Source organism: Pan paniscus, chromosome 14 (assembly GCF_029289425.2).
Source record: "Pan paniscus chromosome 14, NHGRI_mPanPan1-v2.0_pri, whole genome shotgun sequence".
Taxonomy (NCBI): domain Eukaryota; kingdom Metazoa; phylum Chordata; class Mammalia; order Primates; family Hominidae; genus Pan; species Pan paniscus.
The window spans coordinates 115554949-115580301 of record NC_073263.2 but is presented as its reverse complement, the minus strand read 5'-3'; the positions used below and the strand labels follow the sequence as shown (position 1 = coordinate 115580301).

At 54.9% G+C, this 25353-nt stretch overlaps 1 protein-coding gene across 7 annotated transcripts in view; it reads left to right on the top strand.

Annotated features, from left to right (window-relative positions):
• RASA3 (RAS p21 protein activator 3) overlaps nt 1-25353 on the top strand; it is a 171054-nt gene that overhangs the window by 42181 nt on the left and 103520 nt on the right. For 2 of the 7 annotated variants that reach the window (XM_063595994.1, XM_063595995.1), the window contains exons 1-2: nt 16423-16624; nt 17101-17218. The exons of 1 other annotated variant lie outside the window; for it this stretch is intronic. In XM_063595994.1, the coding sequence (XP_063452064.1) occupies nt 16423-16624; nt 17101-17218 (320 nt within the window). Of the gene's footprint in view, nt 1-3695; nt 3899-12501; nt 12637-16422; nt 16625-17100; nt 17219-25353 lie in introns of those variants that run through there. 4 more of the 7 variants (XM_003832117.5, XM_063595996.1, XM_034937078.3 and 1 more) reach the window with 3 other exon arrangements.

Below are 25353 nucleotides of genomic sequence, written 5' to 3'. Positions count from 1 at the left end.
CGGGAAGGTCATCCAGGCAGAAAAATCAACAAGAAACATTGGAGTTAAACTATACTCTAGGCCAAAAGAGCCTGACAAACATTAACGGAATATTTCATCCAACAGCCGCAGAATACACATTATTCTCATTGGCAAGTGGAACATTCTCCAGGATAGACTATAGGTTAGCTCACAAAACAATCTCAAAAAATTAAAAAACGTCAAAATTATATCAAGTCTCTTTTCTCAACACAATCAAAAAAACTAGAAACCATAGCAAGAGGAACTTTGGAAACTATGCAAACACATGGAAATTAAACAACATGCTCCCGAATGACCAGTGGGTCAGGGAAGAAATTAAGAGGGAAAATTTAAAATTTCTTGAAACAAATGAAAATGGAAACATAACATACCAAAACCTATGGGATACAGCAAAAGCAGTGCTAAGAGGGACATTTAGAGAAATGAATGCCTATGTCATAGAAGTAGAAAGACTTCAAGTAAACAACCTAGTGATGCACCACAAGGAACTGGAAAATGAAGAAGCCAACCCCCAAATTAGTAGAAGGAAAGAAATAACAAAGATCCGAGCAGAAATGAATGAAATTGAGACAAAAGAGACAAAAGATCAACACAATGAAAAGCTGATTTTTTTGAAAAGATAAAATTGACAAAGCTCTAGCTAGACTAAGAAAAAAAAAAGATAAGACCCAAATAAATAAAATCAAGGATGGAAAAAGAAACATTATAACTGATAGCACAGAAATACAAAGGCTCACTAGAGACTATTATGAACAGCTATACACCAATACATTAGAAAACCTAGAGAAATTTTATAAATTCCTGGACACATACAACCTACCAAGGTGGGGCCATAAAGAAACAGAACCTGAACAGACGTAGAAATCAGAACAAAAAATCTCCCAGCAAAGAAAAAGCCCAGGCCCTGATGGATCATTCAAATATTTAAAGAACTAATACCAATTATACTCAAACTAATCCAAACAAATGGAGAGAAGGGGATACTTCCAAACTCAAGCAGTGAGGTTAGTGTTACCTGATACCCAAACCAGACAAGGACACAACACAAAAAGAAAACTAAAGGCCAATGTCTCTGATGAACACAGACACAAAAGTCCTCAGCAAGACACCAGCAAGCAGATGCCAGCAGCACATTAGAAAGACCATTCAGCATGACAGGTGGGACTCATCCAGGAATGCAGGGATGGTTTAATACCTGCTCATCAATAAATGTGATCGGTCACATGGATATAACCCAGAACAAAAACCATGATTATTTCAGTCAGTGCTGGAAAAGCATTTGATACAATTCAGCATCCCTCATGACAAAAACTCAACAGATTGGGTATAGAAGAACATACCTCAAAATGGTAGAGCCTGTTGATGACAAAACCATAGCTAACCTCATACCGAATGGGGAAAGCTCAGAAGCCTTTCCACTGAAATCTGGGACACGACCTCACACCAAATGGGGAAATCTCGGAAGCCTTTCCACTGAAATCTGGGACATGACAGTGGAGGGGGACCCATGTGGCCCCAGACCCTTCATCTTTCACAGCAGGGAGCCAGCAGCTGATTTTAAGTTGATCTAAGAAATAGCAATGGGACTGTTATTTAAAGTTGAAATGCTAGCTCAAAAAACTAAGAAATTAGTAACTGTGGTTATTTCTAGAGAGTGTGTCTACAGATGGGCATGGGGCTTTAGGGATACTCTTAATTTTTAATCTTGGACTCCTATAGTTGAAAGTTTTCTATCATGCATTTCTGGTATTACTGAACAATAACACCACCAAAAAACATGCATATATATGTATGTAACAGATTTTATAGGGAAACCTTCAAAAATAGAATGTTCCCACCTCTCTCCACCTTCTACTTGAGACTTTGAACTGGAGTTGTAGATTAAGGCTCTGGAACGTCTTGAATTTTCTCCAGGAAAAGGGAACTGGCTTTCTTTTTGTTACGCATACCTGAGGGCCAGCCTTGTGAATTTAGAGGAAGCAAGGGTCTGCGTGTTCACTGCCTGCGCCTGCTGCAGAGACGCCCATGCCCATCAGGCATGTGTGCTTGTCACGTGGGCTCTCTGCTGTGAGGTGTTTTTCTCTTGTAGTTTCACAGCCCATGCTCCAGTGTGGGCAAAGTGAACCCAGACTCACGCTGTGATGAGCGCAGGGAGCAAGCCTGCCTGGTCGGAAGCGGAATCTCCTGGGTCAGGAGACCCAAAGTGATGTGTTGTGGACCTTTTGCTGCCACGCAGGGAGGAGCCTCGGTCCCTTCTCTTCAGAGACAGTTTCTTCATCTGTCTGGTCTTTCACCAAAAATATTAACTGTCTCAAAACTGTTGCCACAATCATGTACCCCCATTTTGCCATCATAAAACAAAACAAAACAAAATTAAAGACAGATATTTCTCTGACTCAAAGCAAATATATAACCAAAAAGACAGTAACAAGCGCTGGCGAGGGTGTAGAGACATGGTAGCGCTTGTGCTTTGCAGGCAGGTGTGGAGGCCCGGCCCTGGGCAGGCAGCCGGGTGGCTCCCAGGGTAATTAAACCTGTTGCCGTGTGGCCCCACCCGTTGGTAAATAATCAAGAGAATCCCAAAGCTGTCCGTGTTCACACGGGAACTTGTGCACACTTCACAGCGGCACCATTCACAACAACCGAAAGCTGGGAACAGCCCAAACATCCATCAGTGATTAACAAATACACAGAATGCGTTCCATCCGTGACATGAAATATCATCCGGCCAGGAAGATGGGCAGAGCTGTGACGGGCTAAGCACGGGCGAACCTTGAAGACAGGACGTTCAGTGAAAGCAGCCAGGCACAGAAGGGGAAGGACCGTGTGGTCCCGTTCCATGAAATGTCCAGGACAAGCAGACCCACAGAGACACAGAGTGGACTCGTGGTTGCCGGGGGCTGGGGGAGGAGGGTGGGTTTCGTTCAGGGGGACGGAAATGCTTGCATCAATCGTGATAACGGTTGCTCAACTCGGAATACACTAAAAACCACGGGATCGCACCCTTTAAAAGCAGGGAGTTGTGTGGTGTCAATCAAGACACCCACACACGTGCCGTGAACACCTGTGTGCAGGCTGTGGGGCGGCCGTGCGCGGCTGATGTCCGTGTGCGGCTGATGTCCGTGCGGGGCTGGCCCAGGCCTGCCCTTCCCTCCTGCTTCCTGGGTCACCAGGCAACTCTTCTGCAGCTGGGAGCAGGGGCTAAAGGCGTTCCTTAGTTCTGCGGCTGGGTCGGACAGCACCTTCTGCCTGGTCCTCGGCCTGGGCTTGCTGGGCAGCTGTGCAGGGCTCAGGTGGCCGCCTCCTGCCCTCCATGCCAGGGAAGATCAGGTTGTATTCAAATCACCCTCTGTGAGGTTTCCACCAGGTCCTCACCTTCATTCTGTGCAGCTTTCCCCTTCCCCCTCCCCCCCCTCCCCCCTCGTCCCTCCTCCTCCCCCCTCGTCCCCCCTCCTCCCCCCTCGTCCCCCCTCCTCCCCCCTCCTCCCCCCTCCTCCCCCCTCGTCCCCCCCCTCCCCCCTCGTCCCCCCTCCTCCCCCCTCGTCCCCCCTCCTCCCCCCTCGTCTCCCCTCGTCTGCCCTCCTCTCCCCTCGTCTCCCCTCCTCTCCCCTCCTCTCCCCTCTTCTCCGAACATCCCTGCCATCTTGGTCTCTTATTTTCTTCACCCTTTTCAGCTGCTCTGCCCCTTTAATGAGAACTATTAGAAATTGCTGTGCAAGTAGCAGAAAGTGCAGCAGGAAGGAGCGAAGGAGCAGAAGGCTTCGGGGACAGAGCCCTGCTGGGAGGCTTGAGGGGAGCTCCACCAGGGATTCGGGACTCGCCAGGCTCTGCTGCCCTGGGAGGAGGAGCTGGGGGCTGTCCCTGCACCGCTGTGCTGGTAATTATGAACTTCACATATGGTGGAGTTTTTAATCCCTATTTATTTCTTACGGATTGTCTCTACTTTGTTTCCATAATCTTATTTATTGTTATTAGTAACCAGGTAACATTTTACCATGTGAAAATTAATTTGGGAATTTTAGGGCCAGGCACAGTGGCTCACACCTGTAATCCCAGCACTTTGGGAGGCCAAGGCGGTCGGATCACCTGAGGTCGGGAGTTCGAGACCAGCCTGACCAACATGGAGAAACCTTGTCTCTAATAGAAATACAAAATTAGCTGGGCATGGTGGTGCACGCTTGTAATCCCAACTTCTCAGGAGGCTGAGGCAGGAGACTGTTTGAACCTGGGAGGCGGAGGTTGCAGTGAGCCGAGATTGCGCCATCGCACTCCAGCCTGGGCAACAAAAGTGAAACTCCGTCTCAAAAAAAAAAAAAAAGAAAATTAATTTGGGAATTTAAATGTGCAAATCTATTCAAATCCATCAAGTATGGCCTTCAGATAAGGAAGTCAAAGTGTGATTCTTCAGGCATTCCTTTCTCTAGGGGGCAAGAGGCTTACGCTTGAAGGAGCCCAAGAGAATTGCTGTAGAAGGGATCAGAGCAAATGGCTGGGAGCTCCAGGGCGGGGAGACTGAGAACCTTCCTTATGTGGGCCTGAGAGTGAGCAGAACTGTGGCTCAAGGGTGTGCGGCTGAGGTGTTAGAAAATAAGTCACACAGCAGATTTTTTTAAGTCTAAAGGCACGTTAATCATTGACATTTCCAAAATATTATTTCTTAATTGTGTAGGCCTTCACATGTCTATTTTAGATTTGTTGTGTGTGTATCTGTGACTGATGTGTCTCTCTCTCCTTTTATTTTTTTTGAGACGGCCTCACTCTGTCATCCAGGCTGGAGTGCAGTGGTGTGATCATGGCTCACTGCAACCTCCACCTCCCGGGATCAAGTGATCCTCCCACCTCCGCCTCACAAATACCTGGGACTACAGGCGTGCGCCACCATGCCCAGCTAATTTTTTGTATTTTTAGTAGAGATGAGGTTTCGCTATATTGGCCAGGCTGGTCTCCAACTCCTGGGCTCGAGCCATCCGTCAGCCTCAGCCTCTCAAAATTCTGGTATTAAAGGCAAGAGCCACCGCGCCCGGCTCATTATCCGATTTAAGGTTTTTGGAAGGAAATGCTGCTCCCAGAATCAGGCTGTGTGTGTTGCTGCCTCCGGCCCTCCAAGGCCCTCTGATAAGTTGTCTGAAGTTATCTGTGACTGAAACGGGTTGTGGTGGTGTCGGGCGGGCGCCCTGCTGGCCCCGGGAGCCGTCAGCCCCATGTCAGCCTGGAAGGAGCTCCACTGAGACTTGGGGCTCTGAGGCAGGCTTGTTCCTGCTGGCACTGCCCAGGGCCCTCCCTCCAGAGGCGCAGGCCGGGGCTGCAGAGTGGGTGCAGGTGACTTTGCCTTCCCAGGTGCCCCAGCAATCCCGCCAGCTCTGGAAACTTGCTCATTTCAAAAGCTCGTGTAGCGCGCCCATCTCCAGGAGGTCTCTGCGTGGACTCCTGCTGCCAATCTTCAGGAGTTTTATGCCCAGATAAACACAGCCCCCATTCAGAAGCCCATCACATAGGCTGAGGACGAAGGGAATAAATACTCCAGACTCACCACTTCCCCGTGATTTCCCCAAGAGGAGGAAGAGAATCAATACTCCAAACTCACCACTTCCTGTGATTTCCCCGTGAGGACAAAGGGAATCAATACTCCAGACTCACCACTTCCCCGTGATTTCCCCACGAGGATGAAGGGAATCAATACTCCAGACTCAGCACTTCCTGTGATTTCCCCGCGAGGACAAAGGGAATCAATACTCCAGACTCAGCACTTCCTGTGATTTCCCCGCGAGGACGAAGGGAATCAATACTCCAGACTCAGCACTTCCTGTGATTTCCCCGCGAGGACAAAGGGAATCAATACTCCAGACTCAGCACTTCCCCGTGATTTCCCCAAGAGGACGAAGGGAATCAATACTGCAGACTCAGCACTTCCTGTGATTTCCCCGCGAGAACGAAGGGAATCAATACTCCAGACTCACCACTTCCCCGTGATTTCCCCGCGAGGACGAAGGGAATCAATACTCCAGACTCAGCACTTCCTGTGATTTCCCCAAGAGGACGAAGGGAATCAATACTCCAGACTCACCACTTCCCCGTGATTTCCCCAAGAGGACGAAGGGAATCAATACTCCAGACTCACCACTTCCCCGTGATTTCCCCGCAAGGACGAAGGGAATCAATACTCCAGACTCAGCACTTCCTGTGATTTCCCCATGAGGACGAAGGGAATCAATACTCCACACTCAGCACTTCCCCGTGATTTCCCCACGAGGACGAAGGGAATCAATACTCCAGACTCAGCACTTCCTGTGATTTCCCCATGAGGACGAAGGGAATCAATACTCCACACTCAGCACTTCCCCGTGATTTCCCCACGAGGACGAAGGGAATCAATACTCCAGACTCACCACTTCCTGTGATTTCCCCGCGAGGACGAAGGGAATCAATACTCCAGACTCACCACTTCCTGTGATTTCCCTGCGAGGACGAAGGGAATCAATACTCCAGACTCACCACTTCCCTGTGATTTCCCCGCAAGGATGAAGGGAATCAATACTCCAGACTCAGCACTTCCTGTGATTTCCCCATGAGGACGAAGGGAATCAATACTCCAGACTCACCACTTCCCCATGATTTCCCCACGAGGACAAAGGGAATCAGTACTCCAGACTCAGCACTTCCTGTGATTTCCCCGCGAGGATGAAGGGAATCAATACTCCAGACTCACCACTTCCCCATGATTTCCCCACGAGGACGAAGGGAATCAATACTCCAGACTCAGCACTTCCCCGTGATTTCCCCAAGAGGACGAAGGGAATCAATACTTCAATCTCACCACTTCCCCATGATTTCCCCGCGAGGAGGAAGGGAATAAATACTCCAGACTCAGCACTTCCTGTGATTTCCCCGCGAGGACGAAGGGAATCGATACTCCAGACTCACCACTTCCCTGTGATTTCCCCGCGAGGAGGAAGGGAATAAATACTCCAGACTCAGCACTTCCTGTGATTTCACTGCACGCCGTTGCTGCTGGGCTCCAGGCTGTCTGGCTGGGTGCATCTGGAGGTGTGGGTGCCTCTGAACGGGGCCCTGCTGTCCTCTGTCTGGCTTTGGGGCCACACTGGTCGCTTGAAATCGGCCAGGAATGTTCACACCACAGAAATCAGGAAGGGCCACACATCGGAGGAAATTGAGCTCACGTTTGAACAAAGGTTTTGTTGATCATCTAATCTTGCTAACCTGAATTAAATAATCTTGTCTATAGCAGTTACACTGCAATAGCACAAAAAAATTAAGACAATGTTTTTCTGGCATTTAAAACTTTACCTGATTCAACAAAGTTGCTTGTGACATTGATGAATGAGTGAAGCGCCAGCATTCCCAGTGTGGAAGCCAGAAGAGATGTCAGCCTAATATAATCTGTATGAGTGGGAGAAATGTTTTAATGGTCGACACGTATCACACTCAGTGATGACGCACTTTTTGAGAACGAGCTAGCAGAGGGTGCGTTGCCTCTGTTTGTCAAATCCTGGTTAAATGCAGCCCAGGATTGGCTTAGAGACAAGAGTTTGCTGTGAGAATCAATTAGCTCTGTGAGTTTGAAATAGAGGACTGTGTATCTCATTATTTTTTGTGAGTTGTGTGCTACACATCTTTTACACTAGTGTGATGTATGATTTAGTTAACCTAGTTGAGCTCGTGCATGCATTTTTCCCCTAGAGAACCAGGTTGTTAAACCTCTGTTGGGACCACCCACCTGGGGGTGCAGCCCCAGGCCTGTCCGTTCCCCTCTCGCGTACAGGCTGGGTGTGAACTAAAAGTCGCTTGGGTTAAGGAAAGTTGTTTTCCCTGCCCCCCATTCCTTCTCTGGGGCTGCCTCCAGAGACGGGACGCTGCTGGGAGATGTTCTTCATGGTTTTATCTCAGTGCGGCGCATCAAGGGAGAAAGACCCAGTTCCCTTTGTTCCGCACTCTCCATTCAAGTGCATGTGTCCACCCGGGGAGCAGCCTCGGAGCCTCGGAGCACAGGGAGGTTTGCCCACTGTCCGTGATCAGGAAGAAAGCATCTCTCTCTGAGGCAGATGTCAGCATTGTTGCCACTGCCCGTTATAAGAGACTAGGGTTCCCCAGGCTCAGACCCTGCTCCCGAGGTGCAGCCGATATGTGTGCAGGCATCACTGGGTTCCCAATCCCAATTTGGTACTGCGTGAGGCAAACCAGGGCACCTGCAGATGCTCCAGCTCCGGCTCTGCTGTTGTGGTGATGTCCTTTGTCTCAGACGTGGACGTCTCGGGCCTCCTGCCTGCCCCTGTGAGACCTGCAGCTCCCTGGTGAGTGGGGCGAGGAGGTGGGGGCATCTTCACACCTTCTCAGTTCTCAGCAGTAAGTAATGCCTCTCAGTCCTGGCTGCACCCAGAACCACCTGCAGGCTTTCTAATCAAGACGAATGTCTGTTCTTACTGCCTGGAGCCCGTCCTAGTCAAAGAATGGCAATCTCTGGGTGGGGTCCAGGCATTTGTCCTGTGAGAAGCTCTCCTGTGTGTGCAGCTGCAGCCGGTGAGTGCAGGTGTGAGGTCCTGTGTGTGGACTCAGGAGAGGAGTCACAGCCCCAGGAGATGCAGCCTGGATGCGGGGCAGGCTCTGCTGCGCCAGGAACACGGGGGCCCTGGGGGTTCCTGTGCAGCACCGGTGTGTCTCTGCTCCTTTGTGAACTCAGAAGGGCGGCTTCATTTCAGCCCACCTTTGCCTTCTCTTTCCTCGTTATTCCCTGGGTGTTTTCAGCCGCCAGTGAAACTTCGGTTTTGAACCCGTAGGATTTGCCTCAGTCTCCTGGTGGACACGTCTCTGTGGAGGAGAGGTCCCCTGTCTGCAATCGCCTTCTTTCCCATATTTTATTACCTGTTTATAAGAGTGAGCACAGTTAGAACCAGCTGACAGGGTTTGGAGTCGTGTTTCTCAGGATATTCCAGAGGCACTCCTGCTCCATTCATCTCAGGACTTGAAGTATTTTCCCCAGCGGCTCATTGTAGACCATCTGGATTCACAGGCAGTCGGAACTGCGAGAGTGCATGCGCTGGTGGCCGTGGTCGGCGGACAGCATTTCCAGAGTGCTGGGTGATGCGGCCCCCGCGCCTTGAGGGTTATACTGCATCGGGAGACTGGGCAGCCCTGGGGAGGCCTGGCCTGGACAACCTTCTGGCTGACCTGGCTCCAAGGCCAGGTCTCCTCCTAGATGTTTAGGGATCACTTGGGTCTCGGGACGCATGAGTCTCTGGAGTGATGTGGCAGCATCTCCTCTGTGGCCCGTTGCTAACAGCCTTTGCACCAAGCACGAGAGGAGGGTCATTTGCACCAGGAGCGTGTAACTGGGGTACTGTTGCGTTTTGGGTGGACGGCCCTCTGCCACGCAGCACTATTGGTGTTCTAGGTGGACGGCCCTCTGCCGTGGGATACTCTTGGTGTTCTAGGTGGACGGCCCTCTGCCGTGGGATACTCTTGGTGTTCTAGGTGGACGGCCCTCTGCCGTGGGACACTCTTGGTGTTCTAGGTGGATGGCCCTCTGCCACGCAGCACTATTGGTGTTCTAGGTGGACGGCCCTGTGCCCTGGGGCACCGTGTGCAGCAGGACACTGAACAGAAGGCACCCTGCACTCTGCCCACCAGATGCCAGTTGCACAGCCCATAGTGAAATCCAAGCGTGCCCTGGGAGGTGGCCCCTGGGGGAGACCCCTGTTTCAGTGGCCCCTGGGGGAGACCCCTGTTTCAGCCGTTGTCGGGGTCAGGCCTCCAATAAGCACAGTGGGCTCCTTCTAGGACCCCTCCTGCCACCCCGTCACCATAGACTCATTCTCCCTGTGGTGGAAGTTTCAATTACATTGAATATGCCCATTATTTGGGAGGGTTTAACATCTAGCCCTGGTCACCCGCCCCTCGGCAGAACCTCCCGTGCCCTCTGAAGAGCCGTGGAGACTGGAGGGAGCTGGAGGTGCTCTCAAGGAGACTGGACGAGAGGCAGACCCCCTGGACGGCAGTGCTGGGCCCTCCCTGGGCAGGTGGTGTCACCCAGTGAGTTTTGGAATCAGCCCGCAGAGCGCTCTCCTCCTTCCACCGCCCACAGAAGCCCGCTGGTGCCAGGGGCTCCCAGCAGCCCCTCCCGGCCAGGAGGATTGGGGGGTGCCTTGCTTGAGGATGGCAGCCTGGGCTTCTGTCATTCATAACCCACAGGAGTCCTCTTGAGGGAGGAGCATGGTGCCCTGGAGAGCCCTGGACAAGACCTGGGCCTGGCTCCATCCAAGCCCAGCGGCCTCTGCCCCTCCTGAGCGTGAGGATAGAGCAGGTGCCGTCTGCCCTCGACTCGGCCCAGAGGAAACCCCACTCCCACGGCCTCGCCAAGTTCTGCCTATTTCTGGCAGCTTCGCAGGCCCTTCAGGAAGGCCCTTGTGTTGCCAGGGGTCGTGGGGGTCAGGGTCATGCTGTGTCCTCAAGACGCTGTGTCCCCTGCCTGGGGGCCCCCCCGCCTCTTCCTCTTATGGCCTCTGCACCGCAGTCAGCCCACCGAGATGTGCAGCCTCATCCCACGGAGGGTGCCGGGTGGGGAGGCCAGTGCGGACGGGCACTCAGGCCCGCTCAGAGGCCAGTCACGGAGCCCCCGTGTCCAGAGGCGAACAGGAGCCAGGGGGCACACGGGCCTTGCAGTCAGCAGCTCAGAGCCCGGAGAGGGGTCTCTACCCACGCATGGCACAGAGGCTTCTGTGCCTCACTGAGACCCTGCCAGGGCCTGGAGGAGGACCTGCTCGAGTGAGGATCCCAGGGGCCGGGGCTGGGGTTGCTGTTCCAGGCTTCTAAATAGCCCAAAGTAGACGGGGCTCTTCATCCTTTATTCAGATATTTTAGTCACAAGACTATTGTTCCGGTAAATACTTTATGTTGTTAGAAGACGCTGTGTGCCTAGCAAAATTGTTAGGCCCCTTTGAATGTTTTGCGTTGGGACGACTAAAAGGCTGAAGTTGGGAGCCTTGAGAGCTGCACTTCCTCCAGTTCTCCCGCAGGGTCTCCTTCCCCAGCAGGCCCTGGGCTTTATTGCTGGCACGGGGCTGCTTTCGCTGGACCGTGCACTGGGGCTGTCGCCATCACCTGTTCCACGTTATTTCAGTGAGGCTGACCTGTAGTTGAGTAAAACGCCGTGATGACGCGGGAAAGAGAAGAGCGCCCAGCCTGGGTGGACGCGGCCAGTCCCAGCACAGCCCTGGCCTCTCCAGGACGTCTTCTGTCCTCCAGGACATCTTCTCTCCGGGTTGGTGCCAGGAGCTTTGCTCAGTGGAGCCCTGGGCCCTCGTCCTCACCCGTGGCTGCCTTCATTCCTTCCTCCGCCCTCTTCACTGGGCGCTGAGCTGAGCTGCTGAGCGCCTGGGAGACGCCCGCTGCTGTGTTGAGCAGTACATGAGGCCAGCCCCGCCTGAGGGCTCTCCCCAGGATGCCTGCAGGGAGGAGCAGCGCTGGGTGGGGTCTGTGGAGACCTCCCCATGCCCTCACAGCTCCTCCTGGGTACAGGGGTGTGGCTCCGGGTGCTGCGGGCAGCCCCCGACAGCTCGCTGTCAGCACTTGGAGACCCTGTGTGGGCCTCCAGGGAAGCCTGGGCATCCTAACCCTCGGTCAGGGCTGGGCCTGTGCTCACCCTGAGGGTGCAGCTTCCCTCCATGGCCCAGAAGGGCTGCCGTGGGCGTGGGAGTCATGACGCTTCGGATCAGGGCCTTTGTTTTGTTACTCACTGCCTGATCCCTGGAGTTGGAAATCAGGTTTTGCGGTGTTATGCTGTTTACATTAAATGTGTTTAAGTGCTGCCTTTTACTCCTGTTAGTTGAGTTTTCAGAGCCGATGCGAGGTGCTGTGTTGGCTGTCTTCATCAGTCTGCCGGCTGGTGAACACACCGCATATGTTTTAGAGGCATGGTCTGTGGGAAAAGTGGTCATGAGAACTGTTACTTATTTGGCTGTTAGGATGAAACCAGTTTACTTTTCTTTTAATTCATTTATTCATCCATGTATGCAACAGATAATTAGGTACTTACTGTATACCACAGACAGCTTTGTCTTTTTATATGGATGTCTCTGTGCACCAGAAAAAAAAGAGAAAACGTGTTTCCTCTAAGAGAGACAGAACAGGCACCTTTGGTGAAGGTAACTGAATGAACTGTTTGGGGTGCGGTGGAGAAGAAACAGTTGCTTGGGAGCTGGGGCAGCCCCCGTCCCGCTCAGCTGTGGGGCTGCAGGGAGAGGCTCGGTCCTGGTGCATGTGGCACACACGGTGGCCAGGCCGTGCTGTAGCAGCCCCAGCCCTCCTGGTCTGAGCAGCTCATTGGATGTTGGTGCGTCCAGCAGGCTCCCTGGTGTTGCTGTCGTCATAGCAACCAGGACGTTTCTCAGGAGTTTTTTTTTTTTTTTTTTTCTGTTTCAATGCTTTATTAACAGTTGGAAACAAAACCAGTGCCTTGGAGGTGATGGCATCAGAAGCCTGAGGCAGGGAAATGGGCTTGCATTTTGTCCCCCCACTTTTTTTTTTTTATTAAATGCATCATAGCAAAAGTAGATTAAAAAGAAACAGTCTCAGCCCCAGATGACAGTGAACAGGGAGAAGGAGGTAAAGACGGGGCCATCGGGCGGGGAGGGAGGAACCTGGTGTGTTTTGGGGCCAGGGGACTGGGCATCATCGGGCAGGGAGGGAGGAACCCGGTGCCTTGGTGCCAGTGCAGGGGGACTGGGCATCGTTGGGCAGGGAGGGAGGGAGGGATGAATCCGGTGCGTTGGTGCCAGTGTGGGGGGACTGGGCATTGTCGGGCAGGGAGGAAGGATGAATCCGGTGCGTTGGTGCCAGTGCGGTGGGACTGGGCATCGTCGGGCAGGGAGGGAGGGATGAATCCGGTGCGTTGGTGCCAGTGTGGGGGGACTGGGCATCATTGAGTGGGGAGGGAGGAAGGGATGAATCCGGTGTGTTGGTGCCAGTGTGGGGGGACTGGGCATCGTCAGGCAGGGACGGAGGGATGCATTGGGTGCGTTGGTGCCAGTGCGGTAGGACTGGGCATCTTCAGGCAGGGTCAGAGGGATGAGTTGGGTGCGTTGGTGCCAGTGCGGTAGGACTGGGCATCGTCAGGCAGGGACGGAGGAACCTGGTGCGTTGGTGCCAGTGCGGTGGGACTGGGCATCATCAGGCAGGGAGGGATGAATCCGGTGTGTTGGCGCCAGCGCAGGGGGATCCGGCCTTTTCATGTCGTACGGCGTCTGTCTTACAGGGAGTCCACAGAAAGCTTGTGTGTTTCCGTCCTGCAGTGTCCACCTTCGGAAGACCCAGCTGTTACTGCTGTGATTTGAGGCCCTGTGGGAACAAATCTCAGTTCCGTATTATCCACAAACACCATCTCCCACAGGACTTTCAAAAGCTTTTTTCTCTCTCCTTTTAAGAAACACAGGAACTTACAGCTAAATATCTACACTCATTTGTTGCAAAAAACAAAGAAATCCCAGAAAACAAAACAAAAACAAAAAACTCCCAAAGACAAAAACAAAAAACCCAGTAAAATCCCAAGGGAAATATGGTCAGCGTCAGGTCACACTGTAAAGGTGTCAGAAGGAAAGTCAGCAAAGTCAAGCTGTGTTTGAGGGTAAGGACTTCTATCTGCTGCAGAAGCCGTCAGTTCCAAAACAGGGCCGGGAGGCTGGAGGGGCCCCTGTCCGACTTGCTGGGTGTGCTGCGGCTGCCCTCAAATTCAGGGGCAGCCGTGGCCACCAGGAAGGCTGTGTCTGCTCCGGGAACCTCAACTGCCGTCCCCCAGGCTCCCTTCCCTCTCTGGAGAAGCTCGCCGGCCATGTTCTCCCCTTCGTGCCTGTGAACTCATCACACACCCTGCCTGCGTGTGCCGCATGTGTGCGCGGTGCTGCCTGCGTGTGCTGCGTGTGTGCGCGGTGCTACCTACATGTGCTGCGTGTGCGGTGCTGACTGCGTGTGCGCGGTGCTGCCTGCGTGTGCTGCGTGTGTGTGCTGCGTGTGCTGCGTGTGTGTGCTGCCTGCGTGTGCTGCGTGTGTGCGCGGTGCTGCCTGCGTGTGCTGCGTGTGTGCGCGGTGCTACCTACATGTGCTGCGTGTGCGGTGCTGACTGCGTGTGCTGCGTGTGTGTGCTGCCTGCGTGTGCTGCGTGTGTGTGCGGTGCTGCCTGCGTGTGTGCGCGGTGCTGCCTGCGTGTGCTGCGTGTGTGTGCTGCGTGTGCTGCGTGTGTGTGCGGTGCTGCCTGCGTGTGTGTGCGGTGCTGCCTGCGTGTGCTGCCTGCATGTGTGTGCGGTGCTGCCTGCGTGTGCTGCCTGCATGTGTGTGCGGTGCTGCCTGCGTGTGCTGCGTGTGCTGCGTGTGGGATCTTCACATCGGTGGGAGCCTTCAGAAAGCCTGTCTTTTGACATGGGATGACCGACCTGAGGCCTGGCCTGGAGCCAGGTGCCTCGTAGCAGCCTAGCTGTGTTCTCCCATGCAGCGGGTGAAGAAGGCGCGTCCCGGGAGAGTCGCCGTGTTGAGGTGTTCTGAGGGTCCAGTGCCTATCAGGAAATACTCATTTTTCCCCACCAACCGATTATCATTGATGCTTCCTTAATGATTCCCAAAATAAAAATTTCCAGAACCTTTTGAATTAGAGGCGTCTCAGAGCCGGAGGAGCCTTCGAGAGCTGCCGTGTCTCTTGCTTTTGCAGTTCAGGACTTTGAGGCCCAGAGAGGTAGACTGTGTGTTGGGGGCACTGGCGGGAAATGGCCGCAAGCAGTGAGACCCTGAGAGCTGCTCCGTGTGGGCAGCAGCGGGTGCTGCTGGGAACGCCTGCCGGCGCCTCCACACGCAGAGATGCGCGGCGCGGACACGGGAGGCTTCGTCCTGCCGGCGCCTCCACACGCAGAGATGCGCGGCGCGGACACGGGAGGCTTCGTCCTGCCGGCGCCTCCACACGCAGAGATGCGCGGCGCGGACACGGGAGGCTTCGTCCTGCCGGCGCCTCCACACGCAGAGATGCGCGGCGCGGACACGGGAGGCTTCGTCCTGCCGGCGCCTCCACACGCAGAGATGCGCGGCGCGGACACGGGAGGCTTCGTCCTGCCGGCGCCTCCACACGCAGAGATGCGCGGCGCGGACACGGGAGGCTTCGTCCTGCCGGCGCCTCCACACGCAGAGATGCGCGGCGCGGACACGGGAGGCTTCGTCCTGCCGGCGCCTCCACACGCAGAGATGCGCGGCGCGGACACGGGAGGCTTCGTCCTGCCGGCGCCTCCACACGCAGAGATGCGCGGCGCGGACACGGGAGGCTTCGTCCTGCCGGCGCCTCCACACGCAGAGATGCGCGGCGCGGACACGGGAGGCTTCGTCCTGCCGGCGCCTCCACACGCAGAGATGCGCGGCGCGGACACGGGAGGCTTCGTCCTGCCGGCGCCTCCACACGCAGAGATACGCGGCGCGGACACGGGAGGCTTCGTCCCGACCCTGGGGCTTCTGCTCCTTCTCACAGTGCCTCAGGTTAATATTGCGGATGAAAAGTCTTTAAAAAGCTTCAAACTGAGTTTATCTCTGCCCTTTGGAGTTGCTGGCATGCCAGTTTGCAAACTGGCATCTTTGAAATGAGCCGACCGCCCCATGTGAGCCATGACGTGTGCGGTTGCCGAGTTGACGCGAAACGTTCAGCGCGGAGTGGCGGAAGTGGGGTCCTGAGAAACTTCTACTCTGCTCCCGTTTTTGATTTTGTTTGTTTCAACAAGAATAAGGTGATGTGGCCCTGAGTGGCGCCAGCAGGAGCCTTGGTGTGGTCTCAGCGTGGTGCCTGCGCCTGCATCTGTCCTCTCGTCCTGCGTCGTGGAGACACCACTGCCAGGCGTCTTTAGAGCCAAATGACGGAGGCAGAAAAGGCCCTGGGGAGGCGCGAGTGTGTTTGAGGCGTTTTTTTTACAAAATGGACTTAAACTGGGCATCCGCTGTCTGGATTGACAGCTGTCACTCATCCCTTCCTGCTCACTCCCTATTCTCCAGTAAACTGGGCCGTTAGGCTTGCCGCTGGGGCATGCTCCGAGCTTCCAGCAGAGAAGTCGCAGCTGGGGTTCAGTTATGACCTCCAGACTGACCCCTGGCAAACAAGGAGTCCGGGATCACGGGCGTTGTCTGCAGGGCCAGCCAGGAACTGGCTCCACTTCCTTCAAGCACGTTCAGGTGGCGTCTCTGTGGGCTTGAAGGAGGGAGACGTGGACCTAGCTTAGGTCTCTCTGGGACGCTTCTCTTTACTGGCAATTCGAACAGCTGGAGTTTACAGTTAACTCACGTCCACAAGAAAGAGCTCTTTCCTTGAATTCTGGCTCCAACTTTGACCTAATATAAAATAAAACTCAAAATAAAAAGGGACTCAGTGGATAAATGAATAAGCAAGACGAGGTCCCTTTGCATCACAGAAAGTTATTCAACCTTAAAAAAGAAGGGAATCCAGTCAGCGGCCACAGCAGGGCCCACCCTGGAGGACATTTGCTGAGTAGAGTGAGCCGGGCTGAAAGGACACGTCCTGTGGATCCCGCCGACGTGAGGCCCCAGAGCAGTCAGATCCACAGAGACAGAAAGTGGGGTGAGGGCCGCTGGGAGACCGCAGGAGGGGGATGGGAGTGAGTGTTGAACGGGGACCGAGTCTCCGTTTGGGAAGACGAGAGTGTTCCGGAGAGGACGGTGGTGATGGTTGCACAACTCGGTGAACGTGGTTAATGCCACAGAACTGTGCACGCGAGCAGGTCAGAGATGGAAAATTGTATGTTAAAAATTAAAATAAAGGGACTAATGCAGGTAAACAAGACACAGCAATCCTGAGTCCCAGGCTGGCAGGTCCCTGCTTGCGGGACTTGCATTAGAGGGTGGCGTGCATGTCCCTCGCCTTTCGGCAGTACACGTGGGGTGCGCATCCACATTTTGACTTGTGGTGGCAAAAAAACCAAGGCTTTATAGAGAGCTAGTGAATGCACACAAGCAAAGGCTGGAAACGTGTCTGCGATGTAGCAGGGAACAAACATTTCTACGCTGCTGCTGATGTATGTCGCTTTTACTTTTTAGGTGAAGCCAAAAACCTTCCCTCTTACCCGGGGCCAAGCAAGATGAGGGATTGCTACTGCACGGTGAACCTGGACCAGGAGGAGGTTTTCAGGACCAAAATTGTGGAAAAGTCACTCTGGTAATGTCTTCTGTTGCTTTACTTGGCACTGATGTGTTTTCTTTGGTGTAGAGAATGTCCCAAGGGTGTACGTCACCTTCCCATTTGCCCATGTGTGGAGAACGTCCCGAGCGTGTACGTCACTGTCCCGTTTTCCCATGTGTAGGGAATTTTTCTGTGCGTAGACAGTGTCCTGAGCGTGTACGTCACCGTCCCGTTTTCCCGCGTGTAGGGAGTTTTTCTGTGCGTAGACAGTGTCCCGAGCGTGTACGTCACCGTCCCGTTTTCCCGCGTGTAGGGAATTTTTCTGTGTGTAGTGTCCCAAGCATGTACATCACCGTCCCATTTTCCCATGTGTAGAGAATGTCCTGAGCGTGTACATCACTGTCCCATTTTCCCGCGTGTAGGGAATTTTTCTGTGCGTAGACAATGTCCCGAGCGTGTACATCACTGTCCCATTTTCCCGCATGTAGAGAATTTTTCTGTGTGTAGACAATGTCCCGAGCGTGGACATCACCGTCCCATTTTCCCGCGTGTAGGGAATTTTTCTATGTGTAGACAATGTCCCAAGTGTGTATATCACCGTCCCATTTTCCCATGTGTAGAGAATGTCCTGAGCGTGTACATCACTGTCCCATTTTCCCGCGTGTAGAGAATTTTTCTGTGTGTAGACAATGTCCCGAGCGTGTACATCACCGTCCTATTTTCCCGCGTGTAGAGAATTTTTCTGTATGTAGATTATGTCCTGAGCATGTACATCACCTTCCCATTTTCCTCCTGCTTAGTTTGAGGAGGAGATGCTCCCTGGGGCTCTGGTGTGCAGGCAGCTGAGCTTCTGTCCTTGGTGGTGCGTGGATGTGAACTGGTGTTGGCTAAATGCTCCCGCTGTCCAGGAAGTGCATGTAGGCGGCGGTCCCCCTGCGTGGACTCGCAGGAGTGCTTTTTAATTAGAGATGAACCGGGAAGCTTGCACTCCACAAAAGAGTACAAATTAAGGATTTCGAGAGGGGGAAATACTGAGAAAGCTTTTCTCTTCCTGTAAAATTTTCTAAAATAGCTATACAGAAGATGGGTGTTAACTGAGGTAAGAGGCCTAGAAAGTGTTTATTGATATGATTTGAGGAAGAGAGGAGTCAGCCAAGAAAAACAAACTCTTAAAATCAACAAGTTTCCCCCTCAACTTGAGCGTGTGAAGATGTGGGTGCCGACCCCAGGATGTCCAGAGCACAACCAGAACTTGTGTTTCTGAAAAGCTCCAGCTAAGTGGCCAGGCCGTACTCGGAGGACCACTGCAGTTGAACACGAGGACATGGCACGGGGTGGGATGCACAGGGACAGGAAGCCATGGCGATTTATGTCGGGGGTGGGAAGAGAGAAGCCAGGGAGAGTGTGCCAGGCAGGGCCTCAGTGCTGCGGCCTCCGGGGGAAGCATGGGGCAGCTGGGTTATAAGGGAGCGGCTTGGGGATCAGAGAAGATGTCCGTGTGGCTGTGACTCCACCAGGTTATAAGGAGCAGCTTGGGGATCAGAGAAGACATCCTTGCAGCTGTGACTGCACCGTTCAGTTCAGAAGCATGGGTCGTGTGCTTTGATCAAAACAGCTATTTTGATTTTGAGAACATGTTTAGCTAAAGAATTATATCCTTGCATCTGGCTACTTCCAAGTGGGAATGAACAACCCATGCTGATGACTGGGTGAGTTTACTTACTAGAAAACTGTGAGGGGTCTCCTGCCCCGGAGAGACTGGGGCTCATATCACTCCGTCACTGACAGTGCTTCCAAAAGGCTTTGGCGCAGCTGCCCTCCAGGCCGAGGAGTGAGAGTCATTTGTGTTATGTTAATGCACACTCCGGGTTCTTTGAAATAACTCGTCAAAAAGAACTGCAGGCTGAGGGGCATTGTCAGGCGCCCAGTCTGGCTTTACGAGAGTGTCTTGGGGTTGCCATGGCGATGACTGGGCACAGCCATTCTTCTGAAGAAAATGGGAAGAGACGGAGCCCTTCAGAAGTGCCTTTGGAGCTTCCCTGGATAAAAGTCCATTCTGTGTTTAAATGGTCTGTTGTTAGAGGCCTATGGATTGTGGGCCTGGAGAATTACTGGCAGTCTTTCTCAGGCCGGGATCCTCTCAGACCCGCTGAATCAGAGCCAGTGGGAGGAGAATCTGTTTGGGAACCTCTCTTTCAGGTGAGGTTGAGAAATGGGGGCCTGTTGTCTTTCAGATATTTCAGAAGAATTTAGAAATAGAAATCATGGTCCTGGCCGGGTGTGGTGGCTCACACCTGTAATCCCAGCACTTTGGGAGGCTGAGGTGTGAGGATTGCTTGAGGCCAGGAGGTTGAGGCTGCAGTGAGCCATGATTACGTCACTGCACTTCAGCCTGGGCGACAGAGCAAGACCTTGTCTCAAAAAAACCCAAAACACACACAACAAAAGACTGATAGCAAAGAAAGAGAAACCCATGTGGGACAGTTCCAAGAGAGTAAAACTGTGGCACCATTTAGCGTGGACACCGGCAGCCCTGCCCACGTGTAAAACTGTGGCGCCGTTTAGCGTGGACGCCGGCAGCCCTGCCCACATGTAAGACTGTGGCACCGTTTAGCGTGGACGCCGGCAGCCCTGCCCACGTGTAAGACTGTGGCACCGTTTAGCGTGGACGCCGGCAGCCCTGCCCACGTGTAAGACTGTGGCGCCGTTTAGCGTGGACGCCGGCAGCCCTGCCCACGTGTAAGACTGTGGCGCCGTTTAGCGTGGACGCCGGCAGCCCTGCCCACGTGTAAGACTGTGGCGCCGTTTAGCGTGGACGCCGGCAGCCCTGCCCACGTGTAAGACTGTGGCGCCGTTTAGCAGGGACGCCGGCAGCCCTGCCCACGTGTAAGACTGTGGCGCCGTTTAGCGTGGACGCCGGCAGCCCTGCCCACGTGTAAGACTGTGGCGCCGTTTAGCGTGGACGCCGGCAGCCCTGCCCACGTGTAAGACTGTGGCGCCGTTTAGCGTGGACGCCGGCAGCCCTGCCCACGTGTAAGACTGTGGCGCCGTTTAGCGTGGACGCCGGCAGCCCTGCCCACGTGTAAGACTGTGGCGCCGTTTAGCGTGGACGCCGGCAGCCCTGCCCACGTGTAAGACTGTGGCGCCGTTTAGCGTGGACGCCGGCAGCCCTGCCCACGTGTAAGACTGTGGCGCCGTTTAGTGTGGACGCCAGCAGCCCTGTCCATTTGGAGGGCTGTGCGGGCTGGCTGCCCCTGTAGTGTGAGGGCAAAACGCAAATCAACCCACCCCATACAAAAAGTTGGCAGGAAAGGTACTTGAACCCAAAAGCTGGCTCTCTCATAAACTTGCAGCTGGAATCCACGCTACATCTGTGGTCGGAAGCCCTCCATCGGTGCACATGCATTAACAGAGTCCTGTATTAGTCATTGGTCAACATCCACCTGAGAGGCAGGTGTCAGGTAGGGCTGCCCCGCATGCTGGGGAGTTTAGTCCTGGCCACCACCCCCTCCTTGCTCCATGGTGGCACCCACTTTGGGGCCGGTCCCCCAAGTCTCCTGGTCCCCGAGTCTCCCATCCCCCGAGTCTCCCACCCCCCAGTCTCCCAGCCCCCAAGTCTCCCGGCCCCCCGAGTCTCCCAACCCCCGAGTCTCCCGGCCCCTGAGTCTCCCGGCCCCCCAGTTTCCCGGTCCCCCCAAGTCTCCCGGCTCCCCGAGTCTCCCAGTCCCCAAGTCTCCCACCCCCCCAGTCTCCCACCCCCCAGTCTCCCAGCCCCCGAGTCTCCCGGCCCCCCAGTTTCCCGGTCCCCCCAAGTCCCCCGGCTCCCCGAGTCTCCCGGTCCCCGAGTCTCCCATTCCCCCAGTCTCCCACCCCCCAGTCTCCCGACCCCCGAGTCTCCCGACCCCCGAGTCTCCCGGCCCCAGTGTCTCCTGGACCCCTGAGTCTCCTGGTCCCCCAAGTCTCCCAGCCCCCGAGTCTCCCAGCCCCCCAAGTCTCCCGGCCCCTGAGTCTCCCAGCCCCCCGTGTGCTTCCTCCAAGGTCAGTGTCACCTTTAAGGTCTGATCGTTCATTTGGCAAAGTCGCTGTGGAAAGAAAAAAGCCCACGTCTGCATCTCTGAGCTCAGAAGGGCCCCAGGGTGCTCTCTGGCCGCTGGGTCTGCAGCCGGGCAGGAGCCCCTTCTCACATTCCCTGGGGAGAAGCACTTGGGTCAAGTTTGATTTGCTGTTGCCCAATATCGCCGTCTGACTCAGCAGGAAGCTGCAAATGGAATGTGTGAGGAAGGAAAGGCGGAACTCAGCTTCTCTTCTTCCCTCTTTCCCACTAAGGAGGTTACCGACCCAGCTCCACCTCGGGCCTGTGTCCCCCAAGCCTCCTCCCTGCGTGTGGCCCGGGTCCCTGGGCCGCGCGTCCGAGGCCCTGGAGTCTGTGGGGCCTCTTTATCGAGTGCTGAGCCGACGTCTGGGGAGAGCGTCCTCTGTCTTCCCTTTTTTCTGTGTTTTTCAAGGTGGAGGTTGAAGGGCAGTATCTGTCACAGGTTTAACTTCAGAACGCATCGAAGTGGACACGTTTCAGAGAACAAGCCCTTTCTCTCTGGCCTTGGCCCTTCTCCAAGGAAGTGATTTTGGCAGTTTCTGTCCTACTAGAAAAATATTTTTCTGAGGTTGAGAGTGAACTGTGTTCACAATCCATACCTTTTAGAGCAATCATTTTTAATCATTTAAAGGGCAGCCACTATTTGTTTCCTTATTTACTTAAACTAAAAGGCTCCCTGAAATTGGATTGGCAGGGCTGGGGCTTGGGAACCAGCTTCCCTCCCTGGACCTCCCCTGGGCCGGCACCCACGACCCTAAAACAAGGAGATGACCCTGCTCCCCAAGGCTGCGCTGCAGTGGAAATCACCGTCTTGTCCAGCAGAAAGGAACAGCTGGCGTCACACACAACAGAACCTAAATCTCTCCTTCTGGGTTAGTCCAGTCATTTGCAAGAATATTCAGTAAGTGTCGTGTCCTCATTTCCTTCCGTCCACGTAAGGACGTGGAATGGTGTCTGTCCCTGCCTGCTTCCTCTGCGCCCACATGGCCGACCTCTCCCCAAACCCTCATCCACGCACAGTCCTGGCTCAGGGAGGCGCTGCCTTGGGGTTCTGGGTCTGACCCTACCCCCTGCCGCTGGGGTTGAGGCTGGGCAAAGCCCTCTGCCCCACGCGGAGCCCTGGCCCCCCCTTTCTGTGGAGTTGCCCCTGCGTCCTTTGCAGGGTTCATTTGCATGCCCATCTCGGGGAGAAGGGGCCGTGGCCACAACAGGAAGAAACTGCAGGCGTGGCCGGTTTCTGTGCCTCCTCCACCCAGAGGTGCCACGGCCTGAACTCCTGCTCTGAAAGCTGGTTATGCGTTAGGTTACAAAGCTGTGTCTGTAGGAAAAGTTCTTTTGTTTAAAAAATCATGAGCACCCCCAAAATGATGTGGATACGCAGACAAAAACGTCAATGTGATGTGATTTCTGAGAAGTGGAATTATGGGGGAGTTCTTGTTCTTTTGTTTGTGTGTTTTATGTACAATTAGAAGTTACAAGTCAAGGAACAGATAGATCTTCTATTGCTGAGCGAGGAGAGCTGGGTCTTCCCAGGCAGAAGAGGACATCAGACATCACCAGGGACCCTCACTTGGCAGCCCTGAGGGGCAGGCTCTGAGCTCTTCTGGGTGGAAGCCCGTCCCGTCCTGTGTGCACGCAGCGGGTGTTTGTTAAAGACAGGGAGGTTTCTTTCTGTTCATACTGCAAGATGTAAATCACCCCCAAAATAGTACTTTTGTGTAGTAGAAATGACTAAACCAAGAAATGTCTCCACAGCTCCAAAGTTTTTCAGGAGGGGAGAAGTTATTTGGGGTTAGAAACTGAAAGGGGCAGGAGGAAGTTGGTGGTTTGGGAGACAGACGGTTCATTCTCTCAGATGCTTTTAATAAAAACCAAGTTGTTGACTTAGGAAACACCGACTTTGACATTAGGCGACTCATGAAAAGTCACATTTCCCATGAACATTTATTTTCACTCTTTCTCAAGTTAGAGCTTAAACAAAAACCTGCTTAACATGACTGGAGGCTTCTTGAAGCCCAGAACATCCCAGAACTGCTGGAGTAGGGGACCCATCCTCAGCCCCAGAGTACCCCAGGTGGGGGCCCATCCTCAGCCCCGGGGTGTCCGCAGGTGGGGGCCCATCCTCAGCCCCAGAAGTGCCCCAGGTGGGGGGCCCGTCCTCAGCCCCAGAGTACTGCAGGTGGGGGTACATCCTCAGCTCCAGAGTGCCCCAGGTGGGGGGCCCGTCCTCAGCCCCAGAGTGCCCCAGGTGGGGGGCCCATCCTCAGCCCAGGTTGAGGGGCCTGTCCTCAGCCCAGGTCAGGGGGCCAGTCCTCAGCCCAGGTCGGGGGGCCTGTCCTCAGCCCAGGTGGGGGGGCCCGTCCTCAGCCCAGGTAGGAGGGCCCGTTCTCAGCCCAGGTAGGGGGGCCCATCCTCAGCCCAGGTGGGGGCCCATCCTCAGCCCCAGAGCACCCCAGGCCAGGGATCTGTTCTCTCAGTCCTGGAATGCTGGCCCCAAATCTCCCAGCAGGTCAGAGCCCCTGGTCCTGTCTGTATGACCCCCAAGCGCGGCCCAGCATCTCCATCTCTACCTGCATGTGTGTGTCCTTCCATGTCATGCTGGCTCACAGGAGTGCACCTGTGTCAGAATGATGCAGGGGGTTCTCTCACCCGCACAGGAACTCAGCCGGCGGAGAGCATGAGGTTGCTCGTATTCTGTGAGTACTGAGTGTCTACTGCACATGGCAGGCTGCCCCAGGCCCAGGCCTGGAAGGGACTCATCGGCCGCCTGTGCCTGCAGGAGCCTCCTGGCCCTGAGCTGTGGCTGGGCCACTGCAGGGAGAGGCTGGGCCTGTCACAAGGGGGCCGCACCGAGGATCCCATGAGGAGAAAAGGCCAGGTCCCCCCTTCTCCCTCCTGCCTGGGCCTCCTCTCGCCCGGCCGCCTCCCGCTCCTCGGCCGCTGGCCCTCTCTCCTGCCCCTGGCTCCTCCCTGGAGAGCCCCTTTTCCCACCAGGGCCTCACTGGAGGTTTGGGGTTTGAGGTGTCTCAGCTGCTGCAGGGGACCCGGTGTCTGGTTGTGCCTCCTCCTGATTGTCACTGCTGCAGTCACACGTCGTGGCCGGGCCCTAAAGACCCAGCCGATTTTCATTTGTTTGTAAGGATGGTGGTTCTTTTTTGGGGGGTATGGGGTGGGAGAGAGGAAAGAGCCTCGTGTGCAGGAGAGGCGGGAACCAAGGCTACAGTGTCCCGGGGTGCTGTGTGCAGTGGTGTGTGGCGTGTGGTGTGTGGCGTGCCTGGCGACCACAGAGCCCATGAGCCGAGGGGCAGCTCCTCGGTGCCCCTGAACAAATGGGGAGACTGAGGCTTGGGGAGGTGAGGTGGCTCACCACGGCCGCTGCAGCTGTGAGTCTCAGCCCAGCCCGCCTGCTTTCCTCACTGAGTCTTTGGGTTCCGTTTGAAGACTCACAGCTCTAGTTGCCAACATTTCAAAATAACCCCACCCATCTTGAACCACAGGAGGCTGCAACCCAGTGTGTGTGGGGCTTCCGCTGAGACCTGCTGTGCTGGGTGGTGAGTGGGCTGTGAGCTGACCACGGACCCCTGCCCTCCAGCCTCTGACCTCTGGGAGCCAGGGCTGTGTGACCCTGCAGTGTTGGGTGGCGGGTGGGCTATGAGCTGACCGCGGACCCCCATCCTCCAGCCTGCGGTCTGTGGGAGCCAGGGCTGTGTGGCCCTGCACTGGCCATGTGCTTCTGATGGGTGTGTTTTTCCTCCTGTCCTTTGTGGAGATGGAGCATTTTCCCTGGCCGAGTTGCCCCTTCTCTGTGGGGCGCCTCTGAGGATGAGTCAGGCAGTGACTCAGGACCGCAGAGCTCAGCCCAGAGGCTGGCTTGGGAGCCCCAGGGCTGCTTCGCAGACCCGGTTTGGGGTTTGGTTCCTCTTCACGCAGCCTTTACCCTCTACCCCGAGGCTGGGGCAGCCCTGGCAGCTCCCGGCTCCCCCCAGGGTTTGGGGAAATGGGCCCCCGAGCCGGCGGCAGAGCACAGAGCTGGGAAACCAGGTTTATTTTCTTATGATCACGTGATGGGAGCAGCCAC